This window comes from Coregonus lavaretus (assembly GCF_964263955.1).
Source record: "Coregonus lavaretus genome assembly, chromosome: 20".
Taxonomy (NCBI): domain Eukaryota; kingdom Metazoa; phylum Chordata; class Actinopteri; order Salmoniformes; family Salmonidae; genus Coregonus; species Coregonus lavaretus.
In genome coordinates, this window is record NC_140007.1 from 23,281,291 (window position 1) to 23,294,017 (window position 12,727).

At 43.4% G+C, this 12,727-nt stretch overlaps 1 protein-coding gene across 1 annotated transcript in view; it reads left to right on the top strand.

Moving 5' to 3' along the window:
* Positions 1–12,727, top strand: part of pex14 (peroxisomal biogenesis factor 14) — a 127,769-nt gene that overhangs the window by 2,356 nt on the left and 112,686 nt on the right. The window contains exon 2 of the mRNA XM_084184396.1: positions 7,360–7,404. Within this exon, the coding sequence (XP_084040522.1) occupies positions 7,360–7,404 (45 nt within the window). The remainder of the gene's footprint in view (positions 1–7,359; positions 7,405–12,727) is intronic.

The window sequence follows — 12,727 nt, forward strand, 5'->3', positions numbered from 1 at the left end:
CAAGAACAGCTCAAATAAGCAAAGAGAAACGACAGTCCATCATTACTTTAAGACATGAAGGTCAGTCAATACGGAGAATTTCAAGGACTTTGAAAGTTTCTTCAAGTGCGGTCGCATCAACCATCAAGCGCTATGATGAAACTGGCTCTCATGAGGACCGCCACAGGAATGGAAGACCCAGAGTTACCTCTGCTGCAGAGGATAAGGTCATTAGAGTTACCAGTCTCAGAAATTGCAGCCCAAATAAATGCTTCACAGAGTTCAAGTCACAGACACATCTCAACATCAACTGTTCAGAGGGGATTGTGTGAATCAGGCCTTCATGGTCAAATTGCTGCAAAGAAACCACTACTAAAGGACACCAATAAAAAGAAGAGACCTGCTTGGGCCAAGAAACGCGAGCAATGGACATTAGACCGGTGGAAATTTGTCCTTTGGTCTGGAGTCCAAATTGGAGATTTTTCGTTCCAACGGCTGTGTCTTTGTGAGACGCAGTGTGGGTGAACGGATGATCTCTGCATGTGTAGTTCCCACCGTAAAGCATGGAGGAGGAGGTGTTATGGTGTGGGGGTGCTTTGTTGGTGACACTGTCTGTGATTTATTTAGAATTCAAGGCACACTTAACCAGCATGGCTACCACAGCATTCTGCAGCGATACGCCATCCCATCTGGTTTGGGCTTAGTGGGACTCATTTGCTTTTCAACAGGACAATGACCCAACACACCTCCAGTGTGTAAGGGCTGTTTTGCCAAGAAGGAGAGTGATGGAGTGCTGCATCAGATGACCTGGCCTCCACAATCCCCCGACCTCAACCCAATTCAGATGGTTTGGGATGAGTCGGACGGCAGAGTGAAGGAAAATCAGCCAACCAGTGATCAGCATATGTGGGAACTCCTTCAAGACTGTTGGAAAAGCATTCCAGGTGAAGCTGGTTGAGAGAATGCCAAGAGTGTGCAAAGCTGTCATCAAGGCAAAGGGTGGCTATTTGAAGAACACTTTTTTGGTTACTACATGATTCCATATGTGTTATTTCATAGTTTTGATTTCTTCACTATTATTCTACAATGTAGAAAATAGTACAAATAAAGAAAAACCCTTGATTGAGTAGGTGTTCAAAATGTTGACTGGTACTGTATATGTACTGTATGTGAATGGTGTGTATAGACTGTATGGACAGTAAATGAATATAAAAGGTGTTTACAGCAGGAGTTATATAGGATGAGCCATGACTAGAATACAGTATATACATATAGTGGTGGGTAAAACAGTGTGTAAATATGATTAAAGTAACCAATGTTCAATGACTCTATGTACGTAGGTTAGCGGTCTCTAAGGTTCAGGGCAGGGTACTGTGCTAGTGATGACTGTTTATCAGTTTGACCTTCTCTTATCAACCTCAAATGCTTCAACCCAACTCTCCTTAGTCTAATAAATGCCAGCTCTATGAGAGGGCTATTCTTATGGTACAATACTCATGTGAAGAAATTTCCTACAAGCCCAAATCTTTGATGGAGAAATGGACTAGTGACTGAAATGTTTCCATTGATAACACTAAAAAACACAATTATAAACCATTGCATGGCAGTCTTATTGTTTTCAATACCATTATTAGAAAACATCTCTTTATAGTGTGATAAGTGACTTTTAACATTAAACCCATTAGAAACCATCGATAACACAGCCAGGAAGTCAGAACAGCTTTCCCATTTGGCATTAGTGAGGTCGGGCACTGATGTTGGGCGATTAGGCCTGGCTCGCAGTCGGCGTTCCAATTCATCCCAAAGGTGTTTGATGGAGTTGAGGTCAGGGCTCTGTGCAGGCTAGTCAAGTTCTTCCACACCGATCTCGACAAACCATTTCTGTATGGACCTCGGTTTGTACACGGGGGAATTGTCATGCTGAAACAGGAAAGGGCCTTCCCCAAACTGTTGTCTAGAATGTCATTGTATGCTGTAGCGTTAAGATTTCCCTTCACTGGAACTAGCCCCAGACCATTATTCCTCCTCCAACAAACTTTACAGTTGGCACTATGAATTCTGGCAGGTAGCGTTCTCCTGCCATCCGCCAAACCCAGATTTGTCAGTTGGACTGCCAGATGGTGAAGTGTGATTAATTACTCCAGAGAACGCATTTCCACTGCTCCAGAGTCCAATGGCGGCGTGCGTTACACCACTGCAGCCGATGCTTGGCATTGCGCATGGTGATCTTAGGCTTGTGTGCGGCTGCTCGGCCATGGAAACCCATTTCATGAAGCTCCCGACGAAAAGTTATTGTGCTGACGTTGCTTCCAGAGGCAGTTTGGAACTCGGTAGTGAGTGTTGCAATCGAGGACAGACGTTTTTTACACACTACGCGCTTCAGAACTCGGCAGTCCTACTTCGCGGCTGAGCCGTTGTTGCTCCTAGACGTTTCCACTTCACAATAACAGCACTTACAGTTGACCGGGGCAACTCTAGCAGGGCAGAAATTTGACCAACTGACTTGTTGGAAAGGTGGCATCCTATGACGGTGCCACTTTGAAAGTCACTGAGTTCTTCAGTAAGGCCAGTCTACTGCCAGTGTTTGTTTATGGAGATTGCATGGCTGTGTGCTCGATTTTATACCTATACAGTGGGGAGAACAAGTATTTGATACACTGCAGATTTTGCAGGTTTTCCTACTTACAAAGCATGTAGAGGTCTGTAATTTTTTATCATAGGTACACTTCAACTGTGAGAGACGGAATCTAAAACAAAAATCCAGAATATCACATTGTATGATTTTTAAGTAATTAATTTGCATTTTATTGCATGACATAAATATTTGATCACCTACCAACCAGTAAGAATTCCAGCTCTCACAGACCTGTTAGTTTTTCTTTAAGAAGCCCTCCTGTTCTCCGCTCATTACCTGTATTAACTGCACCTGTTTGAACTCGTTACCTGTATAAAAGACACCTGTCCACACACTCAATCAAACAGACTCCAACCTCTCCACAATGGCCAAGACCAGAGAGCTGTGTAAGGACATCAGGGATAAAATTGTAGACCTGCACAAGGCTGGGATGGGCTACAGGACAATAGGCAAGCAGCTTGGTGAGAAGGCAACAACTGTTGGCGCAATTATTAGAAAATGGAAGAAGTTCAAGATGACGGTCAATCACCCTCGGTCTGGGGCTCCATGCAAGATCTCACCTCATGGGGCATCAATGATCATGAGGAAGGTGAGGGATCAGCCCAGAACTACACGGCAGGACCTGGTCAATGACCTGAAGAGAGCTGGGACCACAGTCTCAAAGAAAACCATTAGTAACACACTACGCCGTCATGGATTAAAATCCTGCAGCGCACGCAAGGTCCCCCTGCTCAAGCCAGCGCATGTCCAGGCCCGTCTGAAGTTTGCCAATGACCATCTGGAGGATCCAGAGGAGGAATGGGAGAAGGTCATGTGGTCTGATGAGACAAAAATAGAGCTTTTTGGTCTAAACTCCACTCACCGTGTTTGGAGGAAGAAGAAGGATGAGTACAACCCCAAGAACACCATCCCAACCGTGAAGCATGGAGGTGGAAACATCATTCTTTGGGGATGCTTTTCTGCAAAGGGGACAGGACGACTGCACCGTATTGAGGGGAGGATGGATGGGGCCATGTATCGCGAGATCTTGGCCAACAACCTCCTTCCCTCAGTAAGAGCATTGAAGATGGGTCGTGGCTGGGTCTTCCAGCATGACAACGACCCGAAACACACAGCCAGGGCAACTAAGGAGTGGCTCCGTAAGAAGCATCTCAAGGTCCTGGAGTGGCCTAGCCAGTCTCCAGACCTGAACCCAATAGAAAATCTTTGGAGGGAGCTGAAAGTCCGTATTGCCCAGCGACAGCCCCGAAACCTGAAGGATCTGGAGAAGGTCTGTATGGAGGAGTGGGCCAAAATTCCTGCTGCAGTGTGTGCAAACCTGGTCAAGACCTACAGGAAATGTATGATCTCTGTAATTGCGAACAAAGGTTTCTGTACCAAATATTAAGTACTGCTTTTCTGATGTATCAAATACTTATGTCATGCAATAAAATGCAAATTAATTACTTAAAAATCATACAATGTGATTTTCTGGATTTTTGTTTTAGATTCCGTCTCTCACAGTTGAAGTGTACCTATGATACAAATTACAGACCTCTACATGCTTTGTAAGTCGGAAACACTGCCGATTTTGCAGGTTATCTAATTCTTGTTCTCCCCACTGTATATTGTGTATTTTATGACATTTTTTGAAATTACAATGCAAAATGGTTATTAACTTTTTGAAATAGGCAATTTTTTTGCTAATTTCTCAGATATCAAATTATATTTAAACAAAATTGCCCAATGTTGCAGGAATGCTTAGAAATATCGTTAGAAAGATCTGTTTCTAACTACAGAAACCATTTCGGAACCATCTGAGATGATGAGTGTGAAAATTATTTATTGTGCTCATTTGGCGTTGGATAGCCTCGACCTTCAGGCCTCGCTCATGTTGTTCTAGAGATCCTGGGGAAGTTCATATTGGAAATGTAGGAAGCACAAATTATCCAGAGTAATCTAATTTACGGTGCTAGCATTGCTAGCGTACTCTAAATGTTTGTATATATATTTAAGAAATAGTTGTGTTATTTTGTGTATAATTTGGTTGAAATGATACTACCCCATGTGGACACCAGTGAAAATGATTGGCTTTCAGTTTCTAATCTCCGCCTCTGTTTGAATGTGCCTATTCCAATTGTTGGGCGGGTTAAACGGCTTGGATACTCCACCTTCTTTTAGCCTCTTTCTGACAAGTACTTCCACAGGCTTTCATACCGAAGGTGAGTCGAAAGCCTGGTAGAGGCTAGGCGTTGGATGACCGACTAGTGTAGCGGCGTAGCAGGGATTAGACCAAGGCAAACTAAGCTCATAATGCATTTAGGTGTCATGTAGGCTAGGTGGCTCACATTTTAGCCAGTACAGGCTTTACAACGGAGGGGAGGGAGGGTTCAGATATGGACATGATTCAAGGGGCCAGAAAACGAGTCCTTTAAAAAAAAAAATATATATATACCCAAAACTGGTGCTCCCTGACTGCCCAGCATTCATTTCTGTTGTTAGCTGGCTGTAGCCTATGCAGTGAACATATTTTGTGATTCACTGATATTACACATCGCTGCCAAAGGTGCTTCAACAAAGTACTGAGTAAAGGGTCTGAATACTTATGCAAATGTAATATTTCGTTTTCTATTTTTAATGAATTTGCTAAAATGTATAAACCTGTTTTTGCTTTGTTATTATGAGGTATTGTGTGTAGATTGATGTAGAAAAAAAAAATCTAATCATTTTCAGAATAAGGTTGTAACGTAACAAAGTGGAAAAAGTCAAGGGGTCTGAATACTTTACGAATACACTGTATTGTTTCCATCCTGGAGTGGACCTGGGTCCGAGCCGTGGTCTTGTCATGTAACAGTAGCCTACAGAATGTCAAAATGGGGACTAAGCCTATACTTCAGAAAGTACAGCTACAATATAGACCCATGGGGCGGCGAATAATTGGCCCAGCGTCGTCCAGGGTAGGGGAGGGAATGGCCGGCAGGGATGTATCTCAGTTGATAGAGCATGGTGTTTGCAACGCCAGGGTTGTGGGTTCGATTCCCACGGGGGGCCAGTATGAAAAACATAATGTAGGCACTCACTAACTGTAAGTCGCTCTGGATAAGAGCGTCTGCTAAATGACTTACCTCCCGAGTGGCGCAGTGGTCTAAGGCACTGCATCGCAGTGCTAGCTGTGCCACTAGAGATCCTGGTTCGAATCCAGGCTCTGTCGTAGCCGGCCGCAACCGGGAGACCCATGGGGCGGCGCACAATTGGCCCAGCGTCGTCCAGGGTAGGGGAGGGAATGGCCGGCAGGGATGTATCTCAGTTGATAGAGCATGGTGTTTGCAACGCCAGGGTTGTGGGTTCGATTCCCACGGGGGGCCAGTATGAAAAACATAATGTAGGCACTCACTAACTGTAAGTCGCTCTGGATAAGAGCGTCTGCTAAATGACTTACCTCCCGAGTGGCGCAGTGGTCTAAGGCACTGCATCGCAGTGCTAGCTGTGCCACTAGAGATCCTGGTTCGAATCCAGGCTCTGTCGTAGCCGGCCGCAACCGGGAGACCCATGGGGCGGCGCACAATTGGCCCAGCGTCGTCCAGGGTAGGGGAGGGAATGGCCGGCAGGGGATGTAGCTCAGTTGGTAGAGCATGGCGTTTGCAACGCCAGGGTTGTGGGTTCGATAAAATAATGTATGTGCTAACTGTAAGTCGCTCTGGATAAGAGCGTCTGCTAAATGACTAAAATGTAAATGTAAATGACTAAAATGTAAATGTAAATGTATAGCTGGTGCTGTATTACAGGAGTTTATCAGGTTTATTGCCTAAATGTGAAAAGTGAATGAAAATGTCTGTAGAAGCTTTTTTTTCAACTGATTCAACTAGAGTAGCCTAAATGTTTTAGGCCCACAATAATTTGTTTACTTTACAGCAACCCAGGAATTAGTTTAACATTTGCTTTGTCATCCATTGCTGTGAAGACAGAAGCAACAATGTCAGGCCTACATGCGGAACTAAGAGAGACAGACAAGAACATCAGTTACCTTTGATTTACGACATTTAATTATTCAGACCTTATCTTAAATGTATTTTTCTACCCCATCATACCCTTCAGGCAGACCTGGGCCTCTGGGCCTGGGCCTCTCCAAACGGAAGTATCTTACAAATTACCTTTTGTATTATTATACACTAGATAAAATGACCTTACAATGTTAAGGATGTTTTGTTCTCCATTTTGTGAATGTTACCATTGTATCAAGAGGACATTGTACTATGTCAAAGTGGTTCTAATAAGGCTATTGATAGTAGGCCTATGCCTAATGTTGTTTTTGGAAACCCTTTTGATAAATTAGGCCTAGATTTTGTACTAAGATATTTAGTGTCTTCAAATAGTATTCTAAATAAGGCTAGGCTTAGCCTATTTGTTATTAGCTGTCTAATATACTAAAGATCTAAATAAAGCCTAAAACTTTTTATAAATAGTCCTTAACCTGCTTTTCTATACAATTTGTGACTATACTATATAGATATTTTGTTCAGGCTGCTGTAATTCGCATGTAATTCATTTAATCTACAGTAGGCATCTAGGATTTTTAAGCATGTGCTGACTATATACAGAGAGCTGATTCAGGCTACATGTAAAATGTAATGTAAATGTACATGAATGTCCACTGTGCCAGTGTACTTCTGAGTATCATCTGCTGAAATATTAGACAAAATCCAACCCGCACACTCCACATTGCCAGTAGGTGGAGCTCTAATCCAAGCATCTGTTCATGTTTTCAGCCTGGTGCTCCATCCAGAGATGACGTTCCCCCCAGAGAAGCACTGGTAAGACATCGTCACTATGTTCTGCTCAACTAACCAAATGAAACCCTCCACTGTTTACCGGCAGATAGATATTTGTAGTCCTATTCTCACAAAGCAGAGAGAAAACACAACGCCCTATTCAATCAAAAACTAAGGCTAAACAGGATTTATTTTATATAAGACCGAAAATACTGTTTCGAGAGAACATGTTCAGATTGATTCATTTAATCAACAAATCAGTGTTGAACAATGTGAAATTACATGACCCTTTCCTGGAAGAATGCATCTTATATCCTGGATTGGGATTGAATAGCTTATCTTTTTATTAGCTATTGTAAGTCTCTTTCAGAGGGGCTGTAGGCCTACATTTCCATGGCCCACTACCACACCCTGTATCTTCCCATTTTTAATTCCCTTAAATGTCATGTATAATTTTCCTCCTAAACCACAGATTAAAAGCTTTTTCCTTGCTAGTTAGTTTATTCTTAACAAATGTGTCCGCTAGGCCTCATTTTATTTTGCATCGGAATCTGTGCTCCATTCAAACCTTGCAGAAAGCTGTTAAAGTACTGTTGTGTTTTTGTTTTGTTGTAAGTTTAGAGGTACTGTAAGTGCAACAATTTAATGGCATGATGAATTGGCCATTAAAACAAATACAATGGAATAAAAAGGTAAACCTTGAACATGGCAATGATAATTTCAACACCGAACAACCAGATAGGCTATTGCTTGCATTTTAAATGTTGTATCCCAGGATATTTATTGTAGTCATTCTTGTTTAGGTAGCCTCATGTCCACACTTACAGGCTACATTTTAAGTTAAGACTAACCTTGTCAAACAGATACAGTGCCTTGCAAAAGTATTCATCCCCCTTGGCGTTTTTCCTATTTTGTTGCATTACAACCTGTAATTTAATTGGATTTTAATTTGGTTTCATGTAATGGACATACACAAAATAGTCCAAACTGGTGAAGTGAAATGTTTCAAAAAATTCTAAAAAATAAATAACGGAAAAATGGTGGGTGCAATGTATTCACCCCCTTTACTATGAAGCCCCTAAATAAGATCTGGTGTAACCAATTACCTTCATAAGTCACATAATTAGTTAAATAAAGTCCACCTGTGTGCAGTCTAAGTGTCACATGATCTGTCACATGATCTCAATATATATACACCTGTTCTGAAAGGCCCCAGAGTCTGCAACACCACTAAGCAAGGGGCACCACCAAGCAAGTGGCACCATGAAGACCAAGGAGCTCTCCAAACAGGTCAGGGACAAAGTTGTGGAGAAGTACAGATCAGGGTTGGGTTCTAAAGAAATGAGCACCTTGGTCTTCATGGTGCCTGAGCACCATTAAATCCATTATTAAAAAATTGAAAGAATATGGCACCACAACAAACCTGCCAAGAGAGGGCCGCCCACCAAAACTCACAGACCAGGCAAGGAGGGCATTAATCAGAGAGGCAACAAAGAGACCAAAGATAACCCTGAAGGAGCTGCAAAGCTCCACAGCGGATATTGGAGTATCTGTCCATAGGACCACTTTAAGCCGTACACTCCACAGAGCTGGGCTTTACGGAAGAGTGGCCAGAAAAAAGCCATTGCTTAAAGAAAAAAATAAGCAAACACGTTTGGTGTTCGCCAAAAGGCATGTGGGAGACTCCCCAAACATATGGAAGAAGGTACTCTGGTCAGATGAGACTGAAATTGAGCTTTTTGGCCATCAAGGAAAACGCTATGTCTGGCGCAAACCCAACACCTCTCATCACCCCGAGAACACCATCCCCACAGTGAAGCATGGTGGTGGCAGCATCATGCAACACTCGAGTGGTGTAAGGTGAAACATTTAAATGTCTTGGAATGGCCTAGTCAAAGCCCAGACCTCAATCCAATTGAGAATCTGTGGTATGACTTAAAGATTGCTGTACACCAGGGGAACCCATCCAACTTCAAGGAGCTGGAGCAGTTTTGCCTTGAAGAATGGGCAAGCTCCTAGATGTGCCAAGCTCATAGAGACATACCCAAAGAGACTTGCAGCTGTAATTGCTGCAAAAGGTGGCTCTACAAATTATTGACTTAGGGGGGGTGAAATAGTTACGCACGCTCAAGTTTTCAGTTTTTTGTCTTATTTCTTGTTTGTTTCACAATAAAACATATTTTGCATCTTCAAAGTGGTAGGCATGTTGTGTAAATCAAATGATACAAACCCCCCAAAAAATCAATTTTAATTCCAGGTTGTAAGGCAACAAAATAGGAAAAATGCCAAGTGGGTGAATACTTTCGCAAGCCATTGTACAGTATGTGAGATGCGTTATCAGTCCACCTAAAAAACAAACAATGAATGTTCGTTCTCATCATGAACTCTGTTGTGGCTTGTAAGATCGTGTCCATGTATCATGGATTGTTCAAGGGGACCAATTATCTGACAGTCAGTGACTGTGTACTAGCCTTTTTAATAAGAGGATACATCTAGTGTTTTGTCTTTGAGGAATCAAAAGGGCCTTTTTCAACTGTTCTGCTACATTGATACGTCCCTTTAAAATCAGGGGTTGATTGGATGTTTGAATTGTTGTGCAAAGCTTTGATCTTCTACCATTGTGGTTTGAATGTGGTTCGAATGTGTGAATAAGAGTAATTCTACTGTAGCAGAATGATGCTGAGACTGATTTTTCACTTTAACATGTATTTCAAGCAAAAAACTATGATTGCCAAGTTAAACAAACCATACAACTTGATGCACAAGGACTACTTTTAACAATTTCCACTGAAAATTGTACAATAAGTAAAACAATGATTTATTTAACTTTGCAATAGTTGGTTTTTGTTTGGCATACATTTTAAACATTATGTTACTGTGGAATTGCCCAAAAGTTAAAAGTGGAGTGAAAGTCCAAAACTGCTTTAGATAAGCTCATGACTGAAGTCAGTGAGACTGCTCAACAAATCAAATCAAATGTATTGGTCACATACACATGGTTAGCAGATGTTATTGCGAGTGTAGCGAAATGCTTGTGCTTCTAGTTCCGACAGTGCAGCAATATCTAGCAAGGAATATCTAACAGTTCTACAACAAAAACCTAATACACACAAATCTAAGTAAAGGAATGGAATAAGAATATATAAATATATGGATGAGCAATGTCATTATCATTATCAGAGTGGCATAGTCTAAGATGCAATATATAGTATAGAATACAGTATATACATATGAGATGGGTAATGCAAGATATGTAAACATTGAAGTGCCTTTATTAAAGTGACTTGTGTTCTATTTATTAAAGTGGCCAGTGATTTTCAAGTCTGTATGTAGGCAGCAGCCTCTCTGTGCTAGTGATGGCTGTTTAACAGTCTGATGGTCTTGAGATAGAAGCTGTTCATCAGTCTCTCGGTCCCAGCTTCGATGCACCTGTACTGTCCTCGCCTTCTGGATGATAGCAGGGTAAACAGGCAGTGGCTCGGGTGGTAGTTGTCCTTGATCATCTTTTTGACCTTCGTGTGACATCGGGTGCTGTAGGTGTCCTGGAGGGCAGGTAGTTTGCCCCCGGTGATGCGTTGTGCAGACAGCACCACCCTCTGGAGAGCCCTGCAGTTGCAGGCGGTGCAGTTGCCGTACCAGGTGGTGATACAGCCTGACAGGATGCTCTCAATTGTGCATCTGTAAAAGTTTGTGAGGGTTTTAGGTGACAGGCCAAATGTCTTTAGCCTCCTGAGGTTGAAGAGACGCTGTTGCGCCTTCTTCACCACACTGTCTGTGTGGGTGGACCATTTCAGTTTGTCAGTGATATGTACGCAGAGGAACTTAAAACTTTCCACCTTCTCCACTGCTGTCCAGTCGATGTGGATAGGGGGGTACTCCCTCTGCTGTTTGCTGAAGTCCACAATCATCTCCTTTGTTTTTTTGACGTTGAGTGAGAGGTTATTTTCCTGACACCACACTCTGAGAGCCCTCACCTCCTCCCTGTAGGCTGTCTCATCGTTGTTGGTAAGCAAGCCTACTAATGTTGTGTTGTGTGTAAACTTGATGATTTGAGTTGGAGGCGTGCATGGCTACGCAGCCATGGGTGAACAGGGAGTACAGGAGGGGGCTGAGCACACACCCTTGTGGGGCCCCAGTGTTTGGGCACTCTGGGTGCGTGCTATGGGTCCGCCTACCGTACCCACCACACTAGTAACCTAGTGGCACTAGTAGCCTAAATAGCAAATATCTTAAGAATATGTCAACACACTGGTGCTCCTCATAACAGGGATCCGATATGTATTCTTGAATACATCTGTGACACATTGCCTTTGTGTTCGCGCTTACCTTTCTCATTTGTTACTGCCGAGGCTGATTTAATCCTGTCCTGGGGTCATTGATTGTTGTAGTTATCTCCTAGGCTTTATTTCAATGTAATTCCTCTTTATCCAAGTGTGTGTTACCCCCCCTCCCCCCACCCCCCCATTCTTATAAAGAGGATATATTCTTGTTATGAAGGTCCTGATTCAAGACATGGTTGACATGTCGTTCCCCCCCCCCCCCCCTCTTTTTCTCCTTTCTCTTTTTGATGAGCTGCTCTTTCCCAGTTAAGTGGATTATTACAGTAGGGATAATTCTTGTCACATGGCATTATTTGGATGAGGTGAATAATTGAAATTTGTGTCTGAAAGCATTTTATCTGGATGAGAGGAAGGGGACTGCTGGCAGGGGTTGGAGGGAGGCTTCTAGGCGTGCGTGCGTGCGTGCGTGCGTGCGTGTGTGTGTGTGTGTGTGTGTGTGTGTGTGTGTGTGTGTGTGTGTGTGCGAGTGTGCATGCACATACGCGTCTGAGTGTCAGACTAGGGACACCAGTCAATGTTAACAGGTTCTGACTCACCTCGCCCGATCAGCGGGCCCTGGCTCACCGAACAGCTCGCCTCCTCTGTGGCTCGGGTTAAGCCACCACCGCCTCGGCCAAGGTGAGACGGCTGAGAAGGAGCAGGTTTGGACCTGCAGTTTTTCTCTCAGTGGGCTGGCACAGACCGAGCGCTCCCTCCGGTTCACTGGAGTACTAGTCAGTCGCTCCAAGCTACCGCTGTTGCCTTGGGGGCTGGAGTTGTCCCTCTCATTCACTCACCCGTCCCTGTCCTCGCTTTGCCACTCATTGCCTCTCCTTCTCGCCATCTCTCTTCTCTTTTACCCTCGTTGCCCCCCATCTGTCCTTCCCCCTCCCAATTCTATCTAGTGCTCTATGAAAAAACATCCAACCGTTGACATCAGACAAATAGAGCCATGTTTGTTTGTCAACCCCAGCCCGCACCATTCAATGTGGATATGCTAACGGGCATGACCTCTGGAAAGAGAAGAGGAGCAGGTTGTTTCAATC